Source organism: Oryzias latipes, chromosome 22 (assembly GCF_053564925.1).
Source record: "Oryzias latipes strain Hd-rR chromosome 22, Olatipes_Hd-rR_3.1".
In the NCBI taxonomy this organism is placed as follows: domain Eukaryota; kingdom Metazoa; phylum Chordata; class Actinopteri; order Beloniformes; family Adrianichthyidae; genus Oryzias; species Oryzias latipes.
The window spans coordinates 11003683-11030750 of NC_136258.1; the positions used below are offsets into that span (position 1 = coordinate 11003683).

Below are 27068 nucleotides of genomic sequence, written 5' to 3' on the forward strand. Positions count from 1 at the left end.
CCGCTAGCCTCCTTCTGACCCACAAGGGTCTTGAGCTGAGCTTTTGTGATGAAACACAGAAGACACATGACTGGAAAAAAATCTGCGAAAAATGTGAAAGTGCAAATATTAAAACCCAAATAAGCCGGGTAACAATGTAATTTCAGCCGGGCACAAACCACAATTCTCAGTTTCTCCTTCAAGATCAATTTTCTGATAATTAGAATTTCCGTAAATGAAAAGGGACGCCATTCATACATCAATTCCGAATTTGAGTTCCTTATAGGCTGAAGTTGAACTGGTTTAGCACCTAATGCGCATTCAGTGCCTGCACGTTTTGTACGCATAGCTTGAAAGCGTTCATAGAATTGTGAAAAGCTACACTTGAACATGAGGGTTTTGAACACCAAAGCTCAAAACCCATTTTATGCACGTTTGCATAGACCTTTTCTTGTGAAGTGACCACTTGTATGTTCATTACCAAGGGCGGTCTGAAACTCCGATAGCGTTCATTCATGTGACAATTGATATATGACTCATCTGTCACTTTAATATTTAAAAGTCCTTTTTATTACTTCCAACGTGGTAAAATTGCAGTTGTTGGTTCCTTCAACTCCTTTTACGCATTCACCACCACATTCTCCAACAATCTCTTTTTTAGTTAATTACTTCAGTTCAGTTCAGTTCATAATGTGCAACACCAAATATGTGGTAGAAAAGTGAATGAAATAAATGTACTCATTAATTATAAGATATCATTCAATAGCCCGTGAAGGAATTTTTAGAATCACTTGAAGAAGGACACTAATTTTGAGGCATTATATCCTCCAGCAGGTCACTTTAAAGCCAGTGGGATTTGCTTTGACAGCAAAAGCTCGATCACTTTCACACACAACCTTGGCACAGTCAGGAATACTTAATGCTAAAGCCAAGAAAAATGTGTTCAAAGTCAAACCAGAGGTGATAGAAATACATTTAAACTAAAAGTGAATCAAATGCGAAATAAAGAATAGAATTGAAAAAATGATTCAGTTTCTGCAATAAGCTGCTTTGTTTTTTGAAAGGAAAATTTCCACCTTTTCTTCTTCTTACCTTCACTGATTCTCCTTCAAACATGAAGCCCTTTTTCCGCTTGGAGATAAAAGCATTTTTTTTCCCACATTAAAGCACCCAAGTTTAGTAAACAGTTTAATATGAATGTGTTTTGACTTTAAACTTTTCTTTAGCATTTTCTTTAAATGACAAAGAAGCACTTTCCTCTAGAAAAGAGTAGTAACCCTTGTGCTATCTTAGATGGTCCCCCCCTTACATTGACGTGTTCTCCCTACCATAACAAAGGTGGAAAGATTTCATGTAATCCATGGACACCAGTGAAGATCACAAATCATTGAAGAAAAAAGGTTCAGAGCACTGTCTAGTGGGTCTAGACAACCCAACTCCCAATGTCTAAGTGACTAAGATAGCACAAGGGTTAAAGCCTTAGTCACAACTGCTCTTACTGCTAGATATAGGCTGTCTATGGGCGACAGATGGGTAAACCTGTGACCCATGACCTGCACAGGGCATGCAAGTGGCCTGCAGAAAATATCAAGGTCTTAGACCGCTGATGGGGTCATAAAGTGAAAATATTCATGCATACTGTAAGTGACAGGTCATAGCAAACGCTCCTTGCGTGCAGCCTGACTTTTAGAAATGAGGAATTTAACAATCTGAGTGTAATTTGTGTGGGCCCGTCCTACGGGGACTATCTGCACACCCCGTACATGCAAAATCTGCAGGTGGTCATCAAGGAGCCACTACATGCAACTGTGGTGTGAGGGCACCACATGACAGCATCACCTGAACATTATAAGCACACGCTACTTAGATTAGCTTTATAGATACTTAACAAGACAACTACTACACGCACACACAGCAATGCTACATTCCATTTTCATGACGTCCCTTACGGTGGACGCACAAGTCTCAAGGTAACTTCAAAACACACCTTTGCTCCCCTTAAGGTGCACCTGTGCCTATCTATGACCATCCAAGGGCCAGGAAAACTCAGCAAACGGGTCAACCCCTGTCCAGGTGCCTGTGACTAAGGCTTAACAAACAAGAGGGTTCCAATAATAAAAACTGTTATAATCAAACCTTCTCCTTTTTTAAGAAGTCACTCTTACATTTAAGCAAGTCCGTTTTTTTTTTCCTATTTTTTAATGTATGTGATCTTGATGACGAAAGCAACATTGTGTTTGAGGCTTAAAGCAACAGCAGCAGCTAAGCATATGAACTGTCTGCACACAACAAGATGAATAACACTATCAGTCTTTGTGATCAATCAATCAATGATCATCCTAAAAAGGATGAGCAGGAATCTCATAGTTGAGGTTTTTATCACAAGTCTAAACTGGTTTGTAAGGGGCCAATATTAAAACCACATGCTGAAAAAACCCTATCTATGTTGGGTTATTTAGTGTGTGGAGGATCCACTTTGAGGGATAGTGATAGATGTTTTCTCACAGAAAATTGTCATGTTTTTCATGATATAATCCGCTTAGTTGTTGATGAATGCACTTTAGAATTTATTTATTTTTTCAGGGGGGGTAGTTCTCTGATGTGATGGTGTAGAAACATTTGTGCAGACCTCGCATTGCTCTGCACCGCCATGAATCAAGCACTTTAAACACCGCAGTACCGTCATCTCCTCTTACACATCTTTCCCGAGCTTTCTCTCTTCTTTCACTGCTTCCCTTTTCCAGTCATACAAAATGCTTATGAGTGCAGTTACAACTGGATCTAAAATCAATACTGCCCTGTTGTGCCTTTCCATGTAAAACCTAGTAATTCCTGTGTGTTTGCTTTAGGCATGCATAATCTCAATTATATATACATATATATAAATATAATATATATATATATATATATATATATATATATATATATATATATATATATATATATATATATATATATATATATATATAAATATAATATATATATATATATATATATATATATATATATATATATATATATATATATATATATATATATATATATATATATATATCTGAACCTGAATTTTTGGATGTTCCCTTTGAATACAATTTATTCCATGAAGAGCTGATTGAGATCAAGGATAGAAGGCAGCCCAGGACTCATTTAAGAGTGTGGTCACTCAAGCACTTACTGGCATGTGAGGATGTCTACTTAGGCAAGAATACAGTGTACACACACACACACACAATTTGTTTATGGGTACATGGATTTTGTGTTTATAAAAGCAATTTTCTTCTACATTGCTCATCCCTTCCCCCAGATATAAACAGGGAGCTTTTCTAAGATAAGGTAAGAAAAATTGGCTTGTAGATGGGAAAAAAAGACTTGCTACATCCAACATGACAGACTATTGACTTAGTCAGTTGACTGTCTATGAGAAAATGTGTGCATTGAATTAGATAAGGCAGAAAAATAAAAGTAAGCCATAGATTTGACTTGATACCTTTTGCCAAATCTGTCAAACTCCCAGTATTGCATCCCTTTAGATGCACAGTAATTCTGTTGCAAAAAAACATCCAAACAGGAGAGTTTAGAGTTTATTTCAATAGGAAGAGATCTTAGGAATGGGAGTAAAAATTTACATATTATGAGATTTGCATTAAACAAGTCAAAAGCTGTTAGGCTCTGGGACGATGACATCTTGCATACTTATAAGATAAGCCTGGGCCATAGATGAATAAACCCCAGAGCCTAAATGCTGACGGTTCTTGAGGGGAAGTCCATGACCAAGAACTGTAATTTGTGGAGGACAGGATGGAGGAGGGCCAGCAAACCGCTGAAAATACAGAGATAAAGGTCCAAGAATTTATAACCAAACTATGATTGTATATGAATAAAAGGCAGCCAATTTAACTATTGATTCAGAGGACAGGATTGAATGATGAGTGATGTGTAACAACCCAGCATACATGGAACTAAAGTACACTTATAGTTGTTGATGGGTGAACATTGGAATTTATGGCAAACAACACGACAACTGAAATAACACATGAGGGCAAGTAAGGGTAAGTGAGACACAGGCACGTTGTACAGATTTTTCATTTTTCAAACCTCCCCAATCCTGTGTACTGCACAGGGAGTCAGTTGATACTGTCTGACTGATAGAATTTAGGAAATTAGACAGTCAGAGCATAATTTGTGTTGGAATCCTACAGGTTATTATGTATCACCTGCACACCCAGTGCTCCTTCGAGTAATCTTAAAGTAGCCAGTACGCGCACCATACCAACAACTAGAGTGTAGCATAAGATGCTGTCTGACAGCATCACCCATACATCATAAGTGCAAGAAACTTACATTTATTCATCTTCTAGACCTGTTTTATCCCTTTCGGGGTCATGAAGCTGCAGGAGACTATCCCGCCCACTCATGGGCAAAGGCAGGGGAAATCCTGGTCACCAGTCTAACGAAGGGCTACAAATCACACACCCATGCACACTCACATTCACACCGGGGGACAATTTAAAGTAACCAATGAACCTATGAAGCACGTTTTTGGATGGTGATAAGAAGCCAGAGTCCCCGGAGAAGACCCACGCATGCAGGGGGAGAACATGCAAACTTCACACAGAAAGGTCCCCCATTGGTTTTCTGTTTCAGGTCCCCCAGCCGGCCATTTTAATATGGGCTGCACAAGCCTTAATGGAGGGACACCTGTGCTCCACTTAGGATGTGGCCACTTCTTTCTAAGACCCACAGACCTGGACAACCCAAAAGAAAGCCCTCTGCAATGCGGGTTCAGATGGCCACTTAAAATGAAAAGTCTATGTAAACGCGCTTAAATGAGCGTTTCGAGCTTCCACGTTCAAAACTCTCAGGTCTACTTGTAGCTGTGCAAGTTTTAAGAACGTTGTCAGGCTCTACGTGCAAAGTGCGTGGCCATTGAATGTGTGTCGCTAAACCGGTTTGTATTTTAACCAGTCAAGGACTCAGAATTAGTAGTGACCAACAAATTACACAGTGACCAGCCTGACAATGTCTATGTTTGTTTTTCAAATAAAGATAAAATAAGGAGACCGCTCTCCTGACATGATGAGAATCCATATCTGTCATTGCATTGACACTAGTAATGAATTGAACCGTTGTCATTTGGCATTTCACACCAAGGCTCTTCCAACTGTTGGTAGTGGACATGCGATGGTAAAGAAAACAGTTGCTTGTTCAGTGCACGGGCCAACAACGGGCATACAAGAACGCCCATTTACTGCCCAGTATGAATGTAACATAAAGCTTTATTGAGATTGTGCTGTGCTGTGCGAGAGCTTTGGTATGAAAATCGCATTTATTTTTATCTTGTGTTCAGTGCCACTGGTGTTATCTGGTGTGTTGGTACTTCAATGCATGTAAACAGCATGAAAGGTTATTCTAAAGTAATAAGCAGCTGATGATCCCATGTAGAGCAGGTTTGTGTTAGCAGAGACAGAGATTACCAAAGAGTGGAAGCAGGATGAGCTGCCGGCAGCAGGTTAGTTAAAGTGACTTTGGGCATTGGTGCGTTTTATTAAATATTAAATGCATCAAAGGTAAATGCTTTCGTAAGAGAAGAGAGTGCAAATTCTCCACCTAATTGATTCACTTCCGTCTGCTCGTTTATTTTCATTCTGTCCAGGACCTCGTAGGAGACTTGGGGCTTTCTCAGCTGTGGCAGGCCAATCAGGGGATTATATTCACGATTTGCAAGTGCGAGACTAATAAACCCAACTGCTACTTAAGGTCACACTTATGTTTGGGTTCCAATGTTCTCATCAAATAGCCCAGTGATTTTTATTTTTGAGCTGTGTATATAGGTGGGGGTCACCTGAATTAAAAATACCCTGATTTAAAGGTTTTATGTTGTTCAGTAGGGCAACTTTTTTTCCAGGTGTTGAACAACACAATCCATCAGGAATATGACATTCTTTATGTGAAACCTCAGTGCGGACTTCTTAGAAAGTTCTTGTGGGACCCTTACCACATGCACCACTCTTTGTGGAAACTAATACCTCAATTGTTAGTAACGTGGTTTCAATAACAGTTTGGTGCCTTAGTATCTAAGAATTTTGGACCTGGCTCTTAAAAAAATGTTTTGGCACACACTGTAGCTCTATGGTTTGCCATGTTGAAGAATCACTTATTGGGGTTGTATCTCTGACCGAGGGGTGGATTAATTGGCTAAAATTAAAAATTAATAAACACCAAACTGCCATTGATTTTCTAAGACTTGTCCTAAAGAGAGCCATTTTCCAAGCTAATCTTAATGCTGATTTAGAGCCAGAGCAGAAGCAGTTTTATAGCTTCCTCTCTACTATGCTACCTTCACGCTAACCATGATTTGGTGCGACGCCTCTCTTTGGACGCCCGTCAAAAATGTTCATTAAATTGATGCTCCAGCCCTAAGTGGAAGTTGCAACTGTTATAACATTTTAGCCTTATCGCTACATGGAAGTATTGACTGTTTATTTCATTTGCAATGGATGGTTGTAAATGTTGAGTGTGGGGTTCACCGTCTGAATGACAGCTGCTTTCAGTGTTGCTTCCCTCTTTCTGTGGCCCAGTTTGACCTCTTCCTCTCCCAAATTAGTCTGACAAGGAAAAACATAAAAATAGGAATACAATTAGACAATATTTCTATTGTTGTCTTGATGGAAAAAAGAAAAATATTACTAAGTTCAGGAATAGAACAAAAAGATTCTCAGAAATGTTGGTTTTGGACTCCACTCGCTGATCTCATCATCACCATGTCACAGGCCAAAGCTGAGTCGCCAATTAGATGCAACACGTCTTTTTTGCCAAAGTTCAGATTTTTGAACTCTTAACACACTAACCCACTATGCCCAAGTTGCACCAAAACGGGCTGCTGCCAGGCCGACTGGTCGCGCGTTATGCTCAAGTTGTCCTGCAGGACTTCTGATCGCGTCTGTACATTGACTAAAACTTTGAAACAAGACGCCTTTTACACGCAAAAAACTGTGTCTTACTATACACCACTTTTTTGGGCCAAAGTTAAGAGAATTCATCTTCGGGGGGGTGAGGATACCAAGATAAATTAAACATTAACCATTAAAATCAGAGGTGTGGCGGCCCCACCTAACAAACGTTTTTTGACACACCATAACTTTTCGACTGCTCATGGGATCAACGTGAATTAGTAACTTTGCATATTGGCTTTGTACTGATATAGAACAGTTCACGTTAGTAATGTTACTTTGTTAGTAACAGCACTTAATATTAGTAACGGCAAAAAGCAGCTTATCTCTGTGACAGAATCAACAGATTTACATTTATGGCGTAAAATCAGCACCAAAACTTCTTTACTCAACTTCAAAATCTGCTGGAATAAAGTTTCTCGCATAAACGGTTGAAAGGTTATGGTAGTCAAAAGAATGTCAACACTGGATGTAATGTTTTTTCTATGTTTAAACCAGCAAAGCAATGGCTTTTATAAGCACATCTATTATGGTGCTAATGCGCATACTTTAACTGGATCTGCTCAGGTATTTCAGAGAATATGTCAGTCTTCCACAAATGCATGTACCACCTCATATGTCCTTATGGATCCCGGCAACTATTAGAGACAGGCGACCGCAAGCTCAGCGGAGAAAGTGGGTGTTTGTGTTAGCCTGGGGGCGGTGCTGGCAGTGAAGACTCTTCCTTGAAGGGGTTGTTCTCACTGGTTTATGTCACCTCTTGAGAACCTACTCGATTAACTGGATTGAAAGGGGCTGGTGGTCAGAGCACAGGTTTTTAGTGGAATCCTCAGAACTGTGTGAATGCATCAAAATACCCCTTTTGGGTTGTTTATAGTGAGGAATGAACATTATAAAACACTAAACAACAAAAAAAGTTGATTTTGCATGAAAGGTAGGATGAAAATCCATGCCTTGAGCAGCCATATTGAATCTTTTTTACTACCCTGTGATCGAGTCACTGATGCACAAGTTGCAGCCGGTGTGAATATAGCATCAGAAAGCCCAAAGCACTTTGCAGTCACAGTCCCATTCACCCATGTATTCTCAGGTTATATTCACGCACTGATGGCAGCTTGACTGTCAAACACCGTCCCCACCAAGAGCAGTGTGAGTTTTAGTGTGTTGCCCATGGACACTGCCAAGGCGGAAACTAAACCTGCGGACTTCCAAACAGAGCTTGACCCCTCTACCTCTGCGCTATGGCCACCCTAAGTACATTCAATTTCTTTTGAAACTGAAGTACTTCCTGTAAAATTGTTTTTTTTCCTCATCTAAAGCATAAATGCTTCTATCTTTTCAAGTGTTTGACCTCTAATCTAAGGTCAAACCAACTGAAAAAGCTATTCATCCTCTTCAATTTTGTCACAACCTTGTCTTAGTAGTGTCAGATATTTTGCCAAATGTGTATTCTATTTTAAAACCATTTTCTGCCAGATGAAGAACACCATATTTTGTAAAAATAAAGAATTAATTATTCAACACAACATTTTAAGTCGGTTGGCTTACTTGTTTTTTGACGTTATTTTCGTTTTTGTTCTAATTTACCTTTAAACGTGTGCATCAATTCAACAAATAAGCGATATTTTAATTTCAAACCAAGCAAAACTTTTAATTTGTAGTTAGATGCTCTGGGATGCAAAAGTTCCTCTGGAAGCCACATAACATTGGCAAAAACATTGGATCATGCCTCTTTAGCAGCTTCAAAAGGGTCTGATTGTGTGAAAAGTTCCAGGCCATAGCTTTTAACTGTCAAGTCGTTCCACTGGTTATTCCCCGTGGGATTTGAATATAACCTCAGATCAGTTTAGAGCATGGAGCGTGGGGAGAATCCATTTCAACTGTTCAGGGAAGCCAGTTGTTCATCTTTGAGCAAGCCAGGGGTGAAATAGGTTTTTGTGGCAGGCCTTCGTAGGAACCCGGTGGGTTGGCTTTCAAAAAAGTGGATCAAACAGGCGGCGGACATGTGTGAAACACAATCACATTTTACAGACCACTGCAAACAGAGTTTAATTTGTCTTCCTTACACATAATCCCTTTGGTTAATTCACCATTCCATTTGATCCCAGCGGTGCTACATGTCACCTCAGGCAATAGAGTGTCAGTAATTTGAGTGTGAAGAAGAGTTTGGGTGAAATGGAGCCCAGTTCTGATGTAAGATCTACTCTCATATGTGTGGCGACATATACCATTATCTCCTCTGCGGTGGATTTTGTTTACAGTGTGTGTGACGGGACTAGCGCATCTTTTCACCCCAAATTAAATTCATCCCCCATTCTTCTGGCTTTCACACCTCGGCACTCATTTTAATTAGCCAGCTCTCTGATCTCTTTTATTTTTTCCTCCCTTTTCTGATAACTCTACCTCGTTTCCTTTCCATTTCTCTGTCTGTCTCATTCATCCGCTCTCATTACAGTCATTTTTCGGTGTAATTAATGAGCCCATATCTGCTTTCATGTCACTGGGGTCACAAGCGTCGTGTGTGTGTGTGTATGTGTATAACACCCATACATGTGAGTCATCTTGGGCTCTATTTAGCTGCTTCTTGGTCTTTGTGTTCCTTTCTTTCCTCACTCATGTGGAAAAGAAAGAAAAATTAAAGCAATTGTGTGACCTGTGACGCGGGAAGGCGATTACAGCTCAGTAATTATATGTGGGAATGAAAGAGGTGCTCTGAGAGATGGCCACACAACCAGATCTCATTGGGGTGAATGGCTTCTTAATCAGACTAAGGAAATTATGTTGTATGATATGTTGTGGTAAGAATAACCTCAAGCAGAGCTTTGTAGCAGTGTTCAAACAACAGATGTTGTTGGAAATATATTTCGAAACTTTATTGAGACAGTTGTAAGGTAAGCAACTCAATTCTTTTAGTTACCCATTTAGCTTGAGCTACCTTTAGCACTAAAAGCTCATTGCAAGTTAAAAAAACATCTCACAAACACATTGGGTTTGATAAAATGAGTGAAAGGACGACTGTCTATTTGGAAATGCTTCTTTGTCCTCTTTGGGATGACTTTTTCTACCCAAGCTGTCATCAGGAGGGAGTTTGGAAAAGCCCTGAAGCTAAACCACCATGCATGCTCTCAGTCACAGTGTTTTTGGATTGCCGTGGATAAAGCCTGAGTGCCCAAAGAAAATCTTCTGCTGCACAAACAGAACACGCAATTCCTACTCTTGAGATTCAGCTACAGATCTCACTGCTGCCTACTTTGAATTTAATGTTCTTTCATTTTCCTCTGCATACAGAAAATACACTGCAATTCTCTTTGTTCACTTGGCACCCGGCATAGTATTTTTGAACATTTTTGTGAATTTCAAAAGGCTTTTTATAGTGCAATGATCTTATTGTAACTGCATGGCTCATGTCCCATTAACAAAGCTTAATCTTTTCTATAAGTTAAGCTTTTGGTTCAAATTAAAAAAAAAAAAATTTTTTTTTAAAATAAAGTGTTTTCTGTATTTCTTTTATAATCAAGTGCTGAATTGCTTGATTGGAAAATGATTTAAAATGAATAAGTAAACAAATAAATAATCAGTTACAACAATGTTATCTCTTTTTGTAATTGGAATGCGGCCTTAAACTACATTCACATTGCCCTCAGCAACCCCCATTCAAGAGAGAAACTATCTATGTAAATGCACGGAAATGCGCATTTCGGCCTTAAATCTCACATGATCACGTGTAGCTATGTACGTTTCTACGACCACTGTCGGGCTCTACATACAAAGGTGTTGCATGTAAAACCAGTTGAACTTTGACCAATCAGTGACTCAGATCTGGTAGTGATGTTTAAATGACATCCCTTTATTTATATATATATATATATACATATGTATATATATATATATATATAAATATGTCATAAATTATATGACATCAAGTCTTTCATGTATCAGAAAAGAGTTGTGAAAGAAAAAGTCCAGAGCAAGATTCGCACCACTGATATTTCTCATCAAGCCTCTTCCAAGTGGGTGGTGGACATGCGCTAGTAGACAGTAGCAACAGCAGAAGAAGAATCCCCCCCTGCTTGTCCGGTGTAAACACCGTAGGCTAAATGCTTTCAAACAGTTTTTTGTGCTGTTCTGTTTAAAAGTAGTGATAAATTATTACTCCATAAGAAAACTCCAGAACTATGTCTAAGCATGTGAAAGTTTGATTGCACGGAGTGTGAAGTTTTAGTACAGGTTCAAATAGGAAAGTGAAAGATCATTGATAAGAAGGAAGAAGCATGTTGGAAGGCGTCAGGAAATGTCCAATAACACAACAATTGAACACTTTCGTCCCTTTCTGATCTGTTGATTGGAGTGCAAATACTGGATCTACACCTAACTAGGCAGTGATGACCAGACTCAATAAGTGCATGCTGTTGATGGAGCAGAAACAGTATTGCAAGATTAAAAAACTGAGCTTTTTTGTTTGATTTTCACCCTTTGATATTGGTGAGTGTTTGAGCTTCACAGAGCTGGCAGGGTTGCAGTTTACTGTGATGGTGCAATGCAAGAACAAAGGAAAAAGGACTAAACCCAAAGCTCTAGTGTTTCCCTTCAGCTGCTGGCTGCTTGAGTGTCATTTGATCCATCTTGGGTCTTAAAGCTTGGAAACTGCTGGGTTCGGTGCATGATTTTTTTTGTGCAGTAACGGATCCTTTTTGTCATGAAATCCAATAGAGCAATGCCTAAAAGGTAACAGTTAATGTACCCCAACAAAACTGACCTCCAAATGTTTCATTATTTGAGTTAGGTTGACGATGCTACATCAAAATGTCCAATGTCTGTTGTTTTAACCAAATAGTATTTGTTGAAGTAAAGACTACATTAAGTTACTTTTACATCAAAAAGTATTTTCTCTCTTTTTCTTTCCAGGTGTTGCATTCAGGTGCGGGTGGTAACCATGGAGAGGCTGTTGCTATGTCTGATGCTGGTGGTTGCCATGGCAGTGAGGGCACAGATTTGTCCAAAGCGCTGCGTATGTCAAATTCTGTCGCCCAACCTGGCAACCCTCTGTGCTAAGAAGGGCCTATTGTTTGTACCACCAAACATCGACAGGCACACAGTGGAACTACGACTGGCTGACAACTTTGTCACGAGGTAATGTCTAACGAATGTGGAATTTGAGAACCTCCACTTACACTTTATTCTAAACAAATATCTTTAAAGAAAACCTGTCAGATAAATGAATTAAGACAAGTCAAACTATAAGTAGTTTCAAACTATAAATAAAATACCAAAAAAAGGCAACCAAGGATGAGATTTACTGCTTTATCTAACAGTATCCATCCATGAATGAAATTTCTTACCATATTTAAATACTCAAAAACTACATTATTTTTTCCTGCTAGGCTACACTATGTAATAAAAATTGGATTATTTTAGTTTAAGTAGTAAATAAATCAAATTAATAATCCGCCGGGGGGATTTTGTGTTCGGCGGGAGCTTCTGGCACTTTGCAGAAGCTATGTCCTAGAAAAGACAAAGTTTTTTTTTTCATTTGGCCAAAAATGGCACGATAATAATTAAAAGAATTGGATTGCTTTTGAAAAAGCTCAAATGATGATTGGAGTGGGTCTTTAAAGATTGACTTTGTAAAAAATGTACAGCCCTGGGAACCCGAACCTCCCTTGCTTATAATTTTAAGCTTCGCTCTACGCTGTTTTTTGTTTTTTCACAAGTACCAGCTGTTGTTTGCTTTGTAACTTTATACCTTTAACACTATGGTCATATGTAGATGCTGACATACCCATATCACACCAACTGTCCGACACAATGCTGAAAGAGAAACCCACACACCTGATGTAGCCAGTAATAGGATACGCTGCTGCACATCCATCTACTCCACAAGCCAAGGAATTATTTTCTCCCCGCTTTGAAGCACCAAACTCCCAACTTCCACACATATACAATTACAAAATGTATAATCAGGAGTTTTTGCTGGTAGTGCATTTGACTTGTGGATATAATTCTCATGAAAACTTTAAAATTTGACAAATTTAGAATTAATGTGGGAAAATAAACATGACTTTCTTCAGTCTGAATCTGGAGATGTTTATCCGCTTTGCTAGAGCGTGACATGGCTGAGAAAGGCTCTTTACTCTTGCTTTCAAATGTTGGATTCAAAATAAGGTCCACAAAGATAATGTATAGTAAAATAAAATGTTTTAGCATAGAATTTATTTAAATGATTTACTATTTTTCTTCTCATTGTTCTTAGAGCTGATAAATAAAAACAGGGTTAGCCCTATACGATGAGATCTGGTACCAGAGTGTTTTTTTTCTTATCTATTTTCCTTTTAATAATGTTTATTAACAGTGTAAAGAGAAAAGATTTTGCAAACATGACACGGCTGGTGGACCTGACATTATCCCGAAACACCATCTCCTACATCACACCTCTTGCCTTTGCTGATTTGGAAAATCTCAGAGCGTTACACCTGAACAGGTATGTAGTGACAATCGTACTGCATGTGCTTTTCTTGAAACAGACATTAACCGTTTTTTTTTTTCTTAATTTCTCAGTAACCGCCTGACGAGGATCGGCAATGATACATTCAGCGGGATGTCCAAGCTCCATCATCTGATCCTCAACAACAACCAGCTGGTGCTGATCCATCAAGGAGCTTTCAATGACCTGCTGGCACTAGAAGAACTAGACCTGAGTTACAATAATTTGGACTCGATTCCATGGGAGGCGATACAGGTTGGCGTATTGCATCAGCACTTACAGCAATCAAACTCAAACACTTTAAAATGGACACTTTGAAAACACATGTGTATCTGTCAGAAAACACCTTGAAGATGAAGTAGACATCCTTTAAATTATCCTCATTCGTAAAATCCTGTGCCTTTTATTTCCATTCAAATGTCTGGCATCCATAAAAGATACAAGGAAAACCAACGATGAAAAGGTCTGTGTCTTGTTCTTTTTATCCATGCAGAAAATGACAAGCCTCCACACGTTGAGTTTAGACCACAACATGCTGGACTTCATTCCTGAGGGAACCTTTTCTCTTCTACAGAAACTCAACCGACTGGATGTCACATCTAATAAGCTTCAAAAGTTACCACCCGACCCACTTTTTCAGCGAGCCCAGGTATTCTCACAAGGCCTGCACAGATCAAACTCACATTTCCAAACTCAATTCCCAACATTAGTGTGTCACACAGCAATTTCACCCAACTTTGAGTGTCTCCTTGAGGCACAAACTAAAGCATAGTCGGGTACTTGTTGTGTCTGAGGCGATGTTAACATGTGGCACTTTGACTTCTTTAGTCTGGAAGGTGAGACTTCTGTTGAAAAAGTGCCATGGGGTGGAAGGTGGGGGGTCATGTTTTTGTTCTGAAAGTGTGGCAAGCTGCAAACACTGTTCTGTAGGACTTTATTTGACATGTGAGGTGTTGCTGTGTGACAAGCTACGGTGGAGGTAACATCTACAGCTGTGTTCCCATGAACACGTATGGGGGTTGACCCAAATGAGGGTCTTAAGGTGTATTCAGACTAGACACATTTGGTTCACTTAAAATGAACCACTTTGTTTCCATCAATAATTCGGAGCAAAATTTCCAGGACCAGAAAGCGCTCTCAGACCCATCTTTTAAGGTGGTCTAAGTTCATTTCCAATTGGACTGAGCTTTGGTTTGCTCTGACTTACCTCAGTCTCAATAGGAACAGCCACTGTAGACGGGCATTATGGGATGTAAACGGAGTAGGAACCATGATGATGAGACAAAGCAATTCACTGAGATTTAGTTGGATGAATGCGTGTGTTACACTGATAAAAATGATGGGCCAACTCACTCTCGGTGCAACATAATTTCTGCAGACTCATTTATCCCGTACTGACTATGCTTCATCTGCTGGCGTCAGCTACTGATAGACCCTGCTGGTGAAACTGGGTATTGTTCGAAATGGATTTCGAAACCAGTCAGTAAAATATAAAGTTTGAGTAAGAAACTACAGTATATAGACAAGGATTGTATAGAGTAGGACTTCCATTGTTCTTTCTCTTGTTGCTTTGCCTCAACTTTGTAATTCCTGGCCAATGACTGAAGAAGTCTTTAGTCATGTGGGTTTGTCTACAAATTTTGGTTTGCAACAGAAATATCAGCTTGAACGGCAGTCTGAATGCAGACCACACAAGGTCAGGACTCAGTCCAGACCAAATAAAGCGGTCCGGACCAACTGACATTTCCACACCCTTAGATAGCAGCGGCCACATCTTAAGGGGAGTACATGTATGTTCTGCAGTTCCCTTGAAGCTCGCATGGGATGTCATAAAAATGTAACTTATCATTGTAAGTGTATCTTGAGTATTTATAAGTTAACAGTAAGATGCCGCCATTTATGACATACGAGTGATGCTTTTATGCAGAGCATTTCCACCATACTCTAGTCGTTAATAAGGTGCGCATGCTGGCCCCTTACCGTGTATAAATGCCCCACGGGGTGTGCAGGTGATACGTAGGTGCCAGTAGGACATCTAGGATACCCGCAGGATACTCACACAAACTATGCTCTGATTGTCTAATTGACAAATCCAGTGGCGGTTCTGCACTAACTTACTCCCTGGGTGAGTAATCCCATCAGCGCCCCCCACACAGGGGCCTAAATTAAAAACACGCTTAAGGTTTTGGGCCGAAGAAGATAAACATTAACTGAACACACTAAAGCTAAACTTTTAAACCTTTAATACTGAACTTTTTGAACATAAATATGAAGAAAACAGGAACATTAATCTAGAGTAACTCACGTTAAACCTTAAATAACTTAATAATAATATTTTGCTCTCCATAAAATTATATTCTGTCAAAATTATACAAATATGAACATGCTGCAGAACAAAACAAACAAAGCCTGAAAATATTAATAATAAGAAATAACAAATCAAATAATTTTGTTTTCTTTACTCTTTTGTCATTTTTTTGGAGCTGGACTCCTGCATCATTTTTAGCAATAATTTCTTGGTGTGTGACGTCCTGTGTGTTTCTTTGTGAAACAGAGCAGAAGGATTGGATCTAAAAAAAACTTATTGTGAATACTATTTTTAGGTCTTATAAAACATTAAAAACTAAATCATAGAACTCATCCGTGGGATTACTCCAAAAATATTTGGCATTTCCCTAATTTTGTGCAACACCAACAGCAGAAATCCTTCAAAAAACCTCAATCCATAAAAAATTGTCTGCGCCGACCACCCCTCCCCTTCCCTCTGACACACGCGGCTCCGTCTCTATGACGGCAGCGCGCAGCTGCGGCCTAGAGTTGATTGTTTGAGTGAAAAAAACTCCCAATCACCTGTTAGAGTGATTCACCCAGCTATCGATTAGCCCCCCAGTCGAATTTTTTAACTTGTTAAGTTCCAGAGACTACCGTAAATAGGTGGGGGCGCAAGTGTCTTGCAGCAGAGGTCGGGAGTCACATGCACATTGGGTCTGCTGTGTCAGAGCAGGGAATTGTGGGAAATTGTTTCACTATGAGTGATTTCATCCATTATTTATTTATTTGCACCATAATTGTGGAGAGGGATGAAGACATGGGTGCGATGTTAGAAGTCAGATGTGTCAAAATAAGAGCGTAAAGTGCCGGCTGCTCCAGGCATGTCAACATAAAAGCTCAATGTCTCCTCTTTGAATTTGGTTTTTCATTGTGTGTAACTCAGCGGGCACAGAAAATGCCGCCCCCTATAAAGTGCCGCCCTGGGCCACTGCCCACCTCACCCATATCAAAAACCGCCACTGGATAAATCCTAACAGTAAGGCTGCATACAAGGAGCACACAGTTATTAGTTGAACAGACAACCTCCCCCTTGAGCCCTGCCCAGGATTTAGAAAAAGTAAAAGCAAATGAAAAATCCCTATGACATGCCTGCATCTCACCTACTTAACCCTTATTTACCCTAGCATGTTTAATATGATCTTTGATGGATGTAGGAAAAAATTTGCATACACTTACACTTTACGGGCCCATGGAGCAGTCCACTGTATTGATATTTGCCGTGGGGCACCTGTGTGCCACTTAAAGGTTTGCCCATTTTTCTCCTGCAGACAGCCCTACTTTCGTACAAGCTTAAAATTACCTGTGGGTAAATTTACCTATGGGTAAATTTAAGTTTACCTAAGGGGCAGCCGTGGTGCAGTGGTAGGGCGGTCGACCTCTGATCTGAAGTTTGCAGATTCAATACCCGCCTTGCCAGCCCACGTGTCGAAGTGTCCTTGGGCAAGACACTGAACTCCACCTTGCCTCTGGTGGAAGGCTGCCGCCAGTGTTTGGCAGCGGAGCTGCCATCAGTGTGTGTGAATGGGACTGTGACTGTAAAGTGCCTTGGGCCTTTGAAGAAGGTAGAAAAGCGCTATATAAGTATACAAAAAAAATGCTCAATCTGAGCAAAAACCTGCCCAATTTGAGCAGAAAACTGCCCAATCTGGCAACAGTATCTGTGTAAACAGCACACAAACCCCCCCATCAGTACCAACATACCATGTAGCACATGGTTGGTTAAATATTGTGTTGGACCAAGATCAAGCGTCAGATGGGTTAACAAAATACAAAGTAGTAAAAGTGCCATCAACTGTTCTTTTATTTTCCTTTTATTAGTAAACAAATTACAGATCAGTGTCTTTACTCTGCCAGTTCTTAAAAATACTTGAAAAAGTATTCCTCACAAGGCTGGATAATTTTGTTGAGAAACATAAACTTATATCCGACTACCAATATGGTTTCAGAAAAAAACAGATCAACATCCATGGCAATTACGCAACTAACTGAAGAAATAATTAATGGCACAGATAATAAAGAGTTCACAGTAGGAGTGTTCATCGATCTGAAAAAGGCTTTTGACACTATTGATCATAACATTTTAATAAGCAAACTGGAAAAATATGGAATACGAGAACCGGAATTAAACTGGTTAAACAGCTACATTAAAAACCGGCAGCAGTTTGTCCAACTGGAAGATTTTAAATCATCCCTTATAAATTCAACCTGTGGAGTACCACAAGGGTCAATATTAGGTCCAACACTGTTCATCCTATATATTAATGACATCCACTCTGTATCAAATACACTCAAATACTTTTATATGCTGACGACACAAGTATAGTCTGTACAGGGGAGAACCGCAGGGAAGTTGTAAAAGTAGTAAACACAGAATTAGGGAAACAAAAAAAATTGTTTGCCAAAAATAAACTCTCACTCAATGTTAACAAAACTAAATTCACGATTTTCTGAAATCTACACATTCCTGTAGATGTAGAAATAAAAGTTGCTATTGACAATCATGTTCTGGAAAGAGTGACTAAAATTGAGTACTTCGGAGTAATTGTGGACGACAAAATAAGATGGAAACCATAAATAAAGCAAGTCAGAGCTAAACTTGCTAAAAGCATAGCAGTGTTGGGAAAAAGGCATCATACACTCACTCACAGAACGTTTACTAATATATATACTACCATATTTACATTACAGTGTAGAAGTTTGGGGAAATACTTACAAAACAAACCTACAGTGTTTGTATATCTTACAAAAAAAAGCTCACGCATTGTGGATTATGGAACACATACAAACACACTATTTTTAAAGTGTTGTTCATTGAAACTAAGGGATCTAGTGAAACTGATGACGGCACTCATGTATAAAGCCAGAAACAGCTTACTTACAATAAACTTACAGCAAATGTTCAGAGACAGAGACAGAGTGACAATTTAAGAAAACAACTGAATTTCAAAAAGCAGTGCATCTGCACTACAAAAAAGAAAATGAGTTTATCAAATTGTGTTGTGGATTTATGGAATGGATTGGATGAAGGTTTAAAATGAGGCAAAAGTTCACATGTATTTAAACGTACCTACAAGAAGTCACTAATAGAACTTTATAAGGCCAGAAATGATTAATAAAACAGAAAGGCACTTTTTCATAGTTGGCATGCAGAATGTAAATAGAAATACGCACATCATCAGGTGTTGTAAAAAAAGGGGTGGGATCAGACAAGATTTCTCTTCAACCCACTCCTTTTCAAGCACACTGTACTACTTTATATTCTATTGTAAACTACTGTGTTTATTTTACATTTGAGTTTGAAATAATTAAACTGAAACTAAAACATTCCTCCGAACCAATTTCTCACACTTACAGGTCCTAGCAACATCAGGCATCATGAGCTCCTCTTCCTTTGCCCTGTCTTTTGGTGGAAACCCTCTTCACTGTAACTGTGAGTTACTCTGGCTGAGGAGGCTGAACCGAGAGGACGACCTAGAGACGTGTGCCACCCCTCAACATCTCTCGGGCAGATACTTCTGGTCCATTCCGGAAGAGGAATTCCTCTGTGAGCCCCCCCTCATTACCAGATACTCTCATGAGATGAGGGTTCTTGAGGGGCAAAGAGTTTTGCTCAGGTATTATTCTTAAGTATATGTAGCATCTGGGACTCAAATAACCCATCTCCTATTTAAGTCATTTTGATTGTTCTTTTTTGCACATAAATGAGAATGTCCAACATCTATTGACGACTTGGTGCACAACAGATAATACATACCTGATAATACATACCCATACTTGGTGCACAACAGATAATACATAACCTGAAGTGGAATTGTGGCATTTAGACATCTTATTTCTTTGAAATGTTTACCCACTCATCCAAGTGGCTTCATCTTGTTTGTAACGCTACACATTCGTCATGTCAGAAGCCGTGTTGATGTATTCACTATACCTGTAACTTCCACCTTGTTTGCAACACATAAAAAGACACAGTCCAACACTGCTATATGTTAGCTACTCTGGCGTCTTCACAATGACAACCAACCAATGGTTTTAACAGAGAGCCCTGTTTCTCTAAAAATCCTTTAGACATAAGTAAACACAACAAGAATTAATCCATATGTGAGGCACTCTGGATTTTAAGGACACACTGTTGTTGTTTTTTGTTGTTTCAGACATTAAGGTTTTTAAGTGTGCCTTATAGTGGGGACAATACAATAGTATAAATTATTTAAAAGAAGAGAAATTGAAACTAAACATAATCAACAAGTTTGTGTTTCCATAACTGCATTTGCATTTTTATTGGTCTTGCACTTTTAGCTGTAATGCTATATTCCAACAATGGAAATGAAAATGATGGAGATCTGCTGTGTTTTCTGTGGTTGTGTCTGTCTTAGGTTGTGGCTTTTCAGGAATAACACACAACAACAAAAAAGTACTGTACTTGATGGGTAATATATTTTACTTTAGAGTATTTGAAACTGTCGAACTGAGATTTACTCAAAATTCGATTGAGGAATTTTAAGTACCCATGGACCATGCGTGAGGTGTCAAACGTTTCATAAAGGGGAATACATTAAAAAAAACATGCTAATGCTATTGATAGTTAAAAAAAAAGCAAAATGGCCTTTTCTTGGTTGTCATATTTGTTTGCCTGAATATTTTTCTGTTGGACCTACAACCATCTGGCTGTTTTTTTACAAATTTTGTCCATTGCTTGTTTATTTCCAAAGGTGTAAGGCGAGGGGCGATCCAGAACCAGCCATTCACTGGATCTCTCCTGAAGGCAAACTGGTGTCGAACTCCTCCAGAACCTTGGTCTACAACAATGGGACCCTGGACATACTCATCACCACTGTGAAAGACACCGGATCCTTCACTTGCATCTCCTCCAACCCTGCTGGTGAAGCCCATCAAACTGTGGACCTGGTCATCATAAAACTTCCACACATCTCCAACAATACCAACAACATCCAAGAGCCTGATCCGGGATCGTCCGACATCTCCACCTCAAGCCGGGGCGGCGCTAATGGCAGCGATGTGACAGGTGACATAAAAAGTGGAGTCGATAAGCGGGTGGTGTCCGCTGAGGCCACATCGTCAACTGCGCTGATCAAGTTCAACTTCCAGAGGAATATACCGGGAATCCGGATGTTCCAGATACAATACAACGGGAGCCAGGACGACTCGCTGGTCTACAGGTAAGATTGACAGCATTACTGCGTCAATGCTTACTTATGCTGACCGATGCAAACTCATATGGTCTACCCAATGGAAACTGACCCAGGATATGGCCAATGTGGGGTAGAGAATTACACATGTCTGAGTGGCTAAGATTCAATTACAGGAGATTGGCTTCAGTTTTAATGATCTTGTTGGAAAATGTGATCACAGGGAATTGATACCTGAAGAAACACAAAGGAACCAAGAATAAGGACTTAATGCAGATCTAGTTAGGAAAATTCACCATAAAGCTGCTATAAGGATGCTACCTGCCCACAGGATCACTAACAGGGGTTTAATATGCTTGGGTTTAGCCTCGAACACACGACAGAAAGGACTTAACCAACGGTTCAAGTGTTGTTTACTAACCGGATGTTGCAGGGGCTCCAATGTAAATAATGGATGCTGTGGAAGCCAAAGAGGTGTAACATGTAAACCGTGAGTCTCAGAGGTCAGCCCAAGGAGAAACAGCAGAGGGCTGTCTTCTTTGTTTTCAAACTCAGCTGATCACAATGGGGAAATATGACGTCTGCTCTACTCATTGTCTTCTGAGCATGTATTCTTATTTGTAAAGGGAAAAGATGGTTTTAATGTCTACTGCGGAAAGTAATTCAAAATTGTGGCAAACATTTTTTTTTCCGTCAATGATGTCTAATTGTTGAATTTCAAATGCAAATAAAAGGATGCAATTGCAATGTATGTGGAGGGAAAGAGTGAAAAGCAAAGGGGAGAGCTTTTGCTCTAGGTTAAGCATTGGGATTTTGCATAGCATATGTGTTGATGATCAATCCAGACAGCTCATGTCAAACCAATTCAGAGATAATGCAGAGATGTGAGGCAGAATGCCACCAGGAAGTTTAAAATCCCTACCTTAGACCTCGAAAGTAAATGCAACACGGTCTGGCCTGTTGACTTAATCAGGACGGCCTTAACTGGCCCAGAACTGACAGCTCTGCTTGGCTTCTTCATTTGTTCATGATTACATAGATTAGATCTGATCTCAAGCAGAATGATTTTTTATTTGAAGCAAATATTTACAGAGGTAAAAAAAGGAGGAGAGGGAATTAAGCACAAAGGGTATTTTCAGGGAAATGTGCCAGAACGATCTGCCTTTAAGAGCTGCTTCACAAACACACTTAATAAGAACACATCACTTTTATCAGGATCTGAGGAGGATGAGCATCTGGGTTTCTGTGACCACAATTCTGCAACTTTTTAAAAAGGTATAAGATTAAATAAAAACCAGGAAATGTCTATCTCTCATAGAGATCAAACGTTTAGGCTTGTGTTTTTTGAATTCATCACAACATGATTTTTGTTTCTGTCCTTTTTGTTGTTTTTTTCAAGCCTCTCTTGCCTCTCACTTGTAGGCATCTGTGTTATTTTGCAAAAGCGCCTGTCTTTAGAAAGCAAATTGATTTCTATTCAATTCCTCTCAAGGCACAAAGCAGAGGCCCATTGATTATGCCTTTTCATTACACAAACAGAGAGAAGAGAGGGAAAAGTGCCAGGGCAGAAGGAAATGAAAAAAAAAATAGAATCGGGACAAAATGGGAACAAGGTTAATGAAAAACAAAGGGGGCGGCAGAGGAGATAGGTAGTGAGAGAGCAATGAAAAAACATGATAGGCAAGGGAAATCTGCTCTTCTTGCTGCAGTCAGGGCACTTAATGAGAGACAATGAGAGTTTATTGATTTGCTACCCATTGACATTTTTGCTCTGAGCTCTCCATCTGTTCAGCATAAAGCTGTTGGGTTCTGTTAGCAGTTCTTGTTTATTTGTATGTTTCTGTCATAGAAAGGTTTTAGCTAGCCTTTCTGGTATCAAAGAATTCAGTTGAGAGGGGAACTTTCTGTTTAGTTTTGGACAAAAAAAGATCTAGAACCTTGTGCCTTGGTTTAGCTTACTTAACAATTTAGCCGTGATTTATACTTTAAGTAAATAATAAATAATTGAGAATATATTTTTAAACACTTTAATATTTAAAGCCTTTGATGTTATTTTAGTCACTACTTACATTTTGAAGTCTTTCATTGCCATTTTAGCAACCATGTTTCAATAGGAATAAAGACATAGAATTTGGTTGGCTAACTTGGCATTTTGCATCCAAGGAATTTAACTGTTAGTAGTGATTCAAGAAAATACATTTTTTTATGAAAGATACCAATAATTTCCTGGTTCTTGTATCTGATACCTGAGAAAAAAATAGTTTGTAAGTACAAACAGCTCTGATATAGACAAATTAGCTTACATTACTATTCTTATTCACAAAGAAACGGAACAAAAGATTGTACAAACACATTTTATTGGCTTTTTTGTCATTTGCCATGTACATCTGGGAAAAGTGAATGCCTTTTACAATTCTCAGAACAAATATTATTAGGACTTTATCTTAAATAATGGTCTGGTAGACAGCTGCCTAAAAAGTAGCAGTAGCTAGGTATTCCACACTATGGCTACAAATAAAAAGTAAAGTCCTCCATGATAAAAAATTAAAAAAAAGGCTGGTTGGCAAATGCTATTCGTGCATTTTTTTATACTATAATTTGCTTTGGAGTATAAGTCACAGCAGCAAAAACAAAAGCATAAATAAATTTTAAAAAAAGCAAAAATGTGTTCATTAATTTGACGCACCAGTGGCAGAAGCTACTTTCATTCGTTTTCAGCATTACTGCCACATGGAAGCATTGATTGTATTTCGGACGATGTTGAGAGATCAGGTTTATTTGTTGCTCTACAAAAGCATCGGTAAACAAGACTCCATGTTTGGATTCATGAGATGATTCAGGGGCTTTCCCAGTACGGTGAAGTTCACCATTTACTGCAGGAACTGCGCCTGAATGCCGGCTGCTTTCAGCGGTACTTCTGTCTCTGTGACCCATTTGCTGTCCTGCATTAGTCATAGGAGGGAAAAAAATAAGAAAGAATCCGAATTCTTCCCCTGCCCATACGGCTTCTACCTGCCTCTCCAATTGAAGAGGCATTTGTAGGGGTCTTTGAAGCTTTTTTTTTTTTTTTTTTAAGTAAGGCGAAAAGACTTTGAGCTCTGTGTCCCTTCGTCAGTAGGGTGAGCCGTGTTGTGCTGTGCTGCATAGAAGAAATGCATTTCTTCACGTGAGTGTGTTCTGAAGCCCACAGGTTTACATTTAAATGCGAGTAATACCCTTTTGTTTTAGCAAGTTATAAAACCAATGTTGTATATTTTTTTCGAGCTCTGACAGCTAGACGCTAACGTAGATGGCGATGAATATTGATGACGTCATCGAGGGTTAGTGCCGTCCAAATTGGAAAACACTATTTTTTTCAAAACTCTCCGTTTGGAGGGCTAAATGTAGCGGTTAGGGAAAAGCCGTAGAGGTGGAGAAAGAATTTGGATTCAGCCTAAAAGTAAGAATAAAATAAGAGGATCTTTGTTATTATTCTCTCTATACAAATTGGAAAGAAAAAAAGTTTAGGTGGAGAACAATCATATTTTTCTTTATGTTGGTCTTGGAGTCTACCCGCTGATCAGACTGAGGGACATTTCTTCTTCTGCCTTGCTGTCAGTAGCAAATACTGATACACACACCTACAGTGCCCTCTAGAGGTTGTTAGTGGGAAAATTAAACCTATGAGCCTATTTTTTTATTGTTTAAAAAACACATTAAAGTCTCAACTGAGTATAAGTCACACCCCAGGCTAAACTGCAAAAAAAAAAAAACGGAAAAAAACAACTTATACCCCTAATAATAAGCTGCTATTTATTATGTTTGATATACAAGCTAAAACCTGTTCACTGCTGCTGCAACTGTTTCCATTTTTCTTTTACTATTCTTACTATTTAGCTTTTTTCAACTGCTTTGTCGGTTTCTTAGACACAATTGTTTACCACTCTGACATCTTTTGTAAAACAAATCAGGCTTTAATAGTGAAATGTGTTTCCTGTCTTTGATAATTTAGCATTTAAGTAACTGAGTACAAAAGGAAACACTTTCAACCAGCAGCAGACAGTATTCACACATGCAGTTTTTTAAGGTCCAATAGACGTTGGTTAAACATTGCGGTAGGAAATTCCTTGTGGCTTCCTGGTCTTTCTATGTGTGACATGTCTGCAATGTAAGAACTGTAAATATTGATTCAGAGCAGATTCTTATTTGGACGGGTCCTTTCTCAGGGAGGTCAGGGTCAGCTACAGAGCAGAACTCAAGGAACTAACAGGACATAGGTCATGCTCAAAGACACTTGACACTGCTGAGTGGACACTGATATTCTTCCTGTTCCAGTGTGGTATTTCTTCTCCTGTGGCAATCAAAGTCTGTTACAAAGAACAGTGACTAGATCTGAAGAACCAATCAAAAATATCACTTTGGAACAAAAAAAAAGTGTTTTTTTATTAGTAGCAGCTTTAAAATAAGCCAAAAATAGTAAATTATTAACACAAAAAATATATGTATGAACATATTGATATGCTATTGTATGTAAGATCTGTAAATACAATCCTTTATGTTTAAAAAAGATAAACTTCAACTATGTCAAACAGTGCAACACAACTGTATAGTATATGGTAATATAGACAACATAGAACATAGAGGTATTTGTTGCTTAAATACACCATGCTACCCTGAAGTGTGTATTTTTCCACTTAGTAGTTTTTTGTTTTGTTTTTGAATTTTTATCACATGATTTCTGCCGTAATTACCGTTCGAGGGAAATTTATTTGGAAAAAAATAGCTGCAGTGTGTAAAAATCTGAGCAGGAGTGAAAATGTCTGCCAGTTAACATTCACTGACTAAATTCCATCCATTTTCAATACCTGCTATGTCCCTCTCTTGACCATGGGATTGGTCTTACCCGACTAATGTTGGGTAAAAGTGGGGCACACCCTGAACAGGTTGCCAGCCTGTCGCTTGACACACAGTCACTCCTACACACACACACTCACACCTAGGGACACTTTAGAACAAGGATGGGATAGGCAACTCGAGGCTTTCAGGGCCAGTGTGTCTGCATGATTTCCAGGTATCCAAGCCCTAGTCGTGACTGATTACCTGGTTCAGTTGTGTCCAGCCAATTAGAACATGCAAGGTATGTTGGAAACTTGCAGGAATACAGCTCTGGCCTGGAGTTGCCCATCCCTCCTTTAGAGCAACCAATTAACCTAAGAAACGGGTTTTGAAGCTGAAATGCCAGGAAATAACCCATGAATGAGAAGGGAGAACATGCAAAGCAGGGTCACAGTACCGACCACAGCACCGATGTGTAGCCCTGACTGTAAATTCAGTTCACGAAATTTTTTTAATCTTACTCATAAAAAAACAACACTATTTTAATGTACATTTATAACTTTTAAAATATTTACTTGATTGAGGAAAAAATGTCTTGACTTAAAGTCCCATTAGCTGTCACACACCTAAATGTATGAATTTTGATCTCCACATTTGACCCTGGAGATCCTAAGGACACGTTTGGTGGTTTAAACCCTCTAATCCGACCCCTTTGATGCTGAGTGTCAAGCCGGAAGGCAATGGTCCCATTTTTAGGGTCTTAGGTATGACTAAACTTCAATTTTGAAGTCACAACCTTCCTGTTTCCGGGTGGATGCTCCTACACTAGGCCACTGAGTTGGTTTTTGTAACACTTAAAACAGAAACAATCCTACCAATAAAAATGCAAAATGAAGGCCTACATTTTAATACGAAAGTTATTGATGCACTATGGAATATTATTATGTGGATTCAAGGATCTGAGACTGACATCTATGGACCAATAAATAGTTCACTTCAAGCAAGTCGTTAATGAGAGTCCAGAAATGAAAATGTTTTAAAGCAACAAAACCAGATTAAAGTGAGAAACTGAGTTCAGTGAATCCAATACTTGACAGACATAGAGAAATAAAAGAGTTCCAAGAACCTGAGATTAGACTTTAAGGTGAAGAGCATGTAGACTGAGAGGTAGGGAGTGGGGATTCAAAATTTGTCAAACTTGGAAAAATGCATGCATGAAGTGCAATATTCTGGTAGATGAGATGACTAGATTGCTTATCCATGACATGACCTTTGATACCACAGTGACTGATGGAGCAATCTGGGGAAAGAGAAATGATGTCTGAGGTTACAGTTGTCTGCATAAAGCTGCAATGCAGCATG

General features: G+C 39.0%; 1 protein-coding gene across 2 annotated transcripts in view; it reads left to right on the forward strand.

Moving 5' to 3' along the window:
- Window positions 1–27068, forward strand: part of lrfn5a (leucine rich repeat and fibronectin type III domain containing 5a) — a 157200-nt gene that overhangs the window by 99561 nt on the left and 30571 nt on the right. For both annotated transcript variants that reach the window (XM_011490618.4, XM_078940393.1), the window contains 6 exons: window positions 11835–12059; window positions 13279–13407; window positions 13485–13665; window positions 13904–14059; window positions 19096–19355; window positions 20454–20921. In XM_011490618.4, the coding sequence (XP_011488920.1) occupies window positions 11863–12059; window positions 13279–13407; window positions 13485–13665; window positions 13904–14059; window positions 19096–19355; window positions 20454–20921 (1391 nt within the window). In that variant the 5' untranslated portion in view covers window positions 11835–11862. The remainder of the gene's footprint in view (window positions 1–11834; window positions 12060–13278; window positions 13408–13484; window positions 13666–13903; window positions 14060–19095; window positions 19356–20453; window positions 20922–27068) is intronic.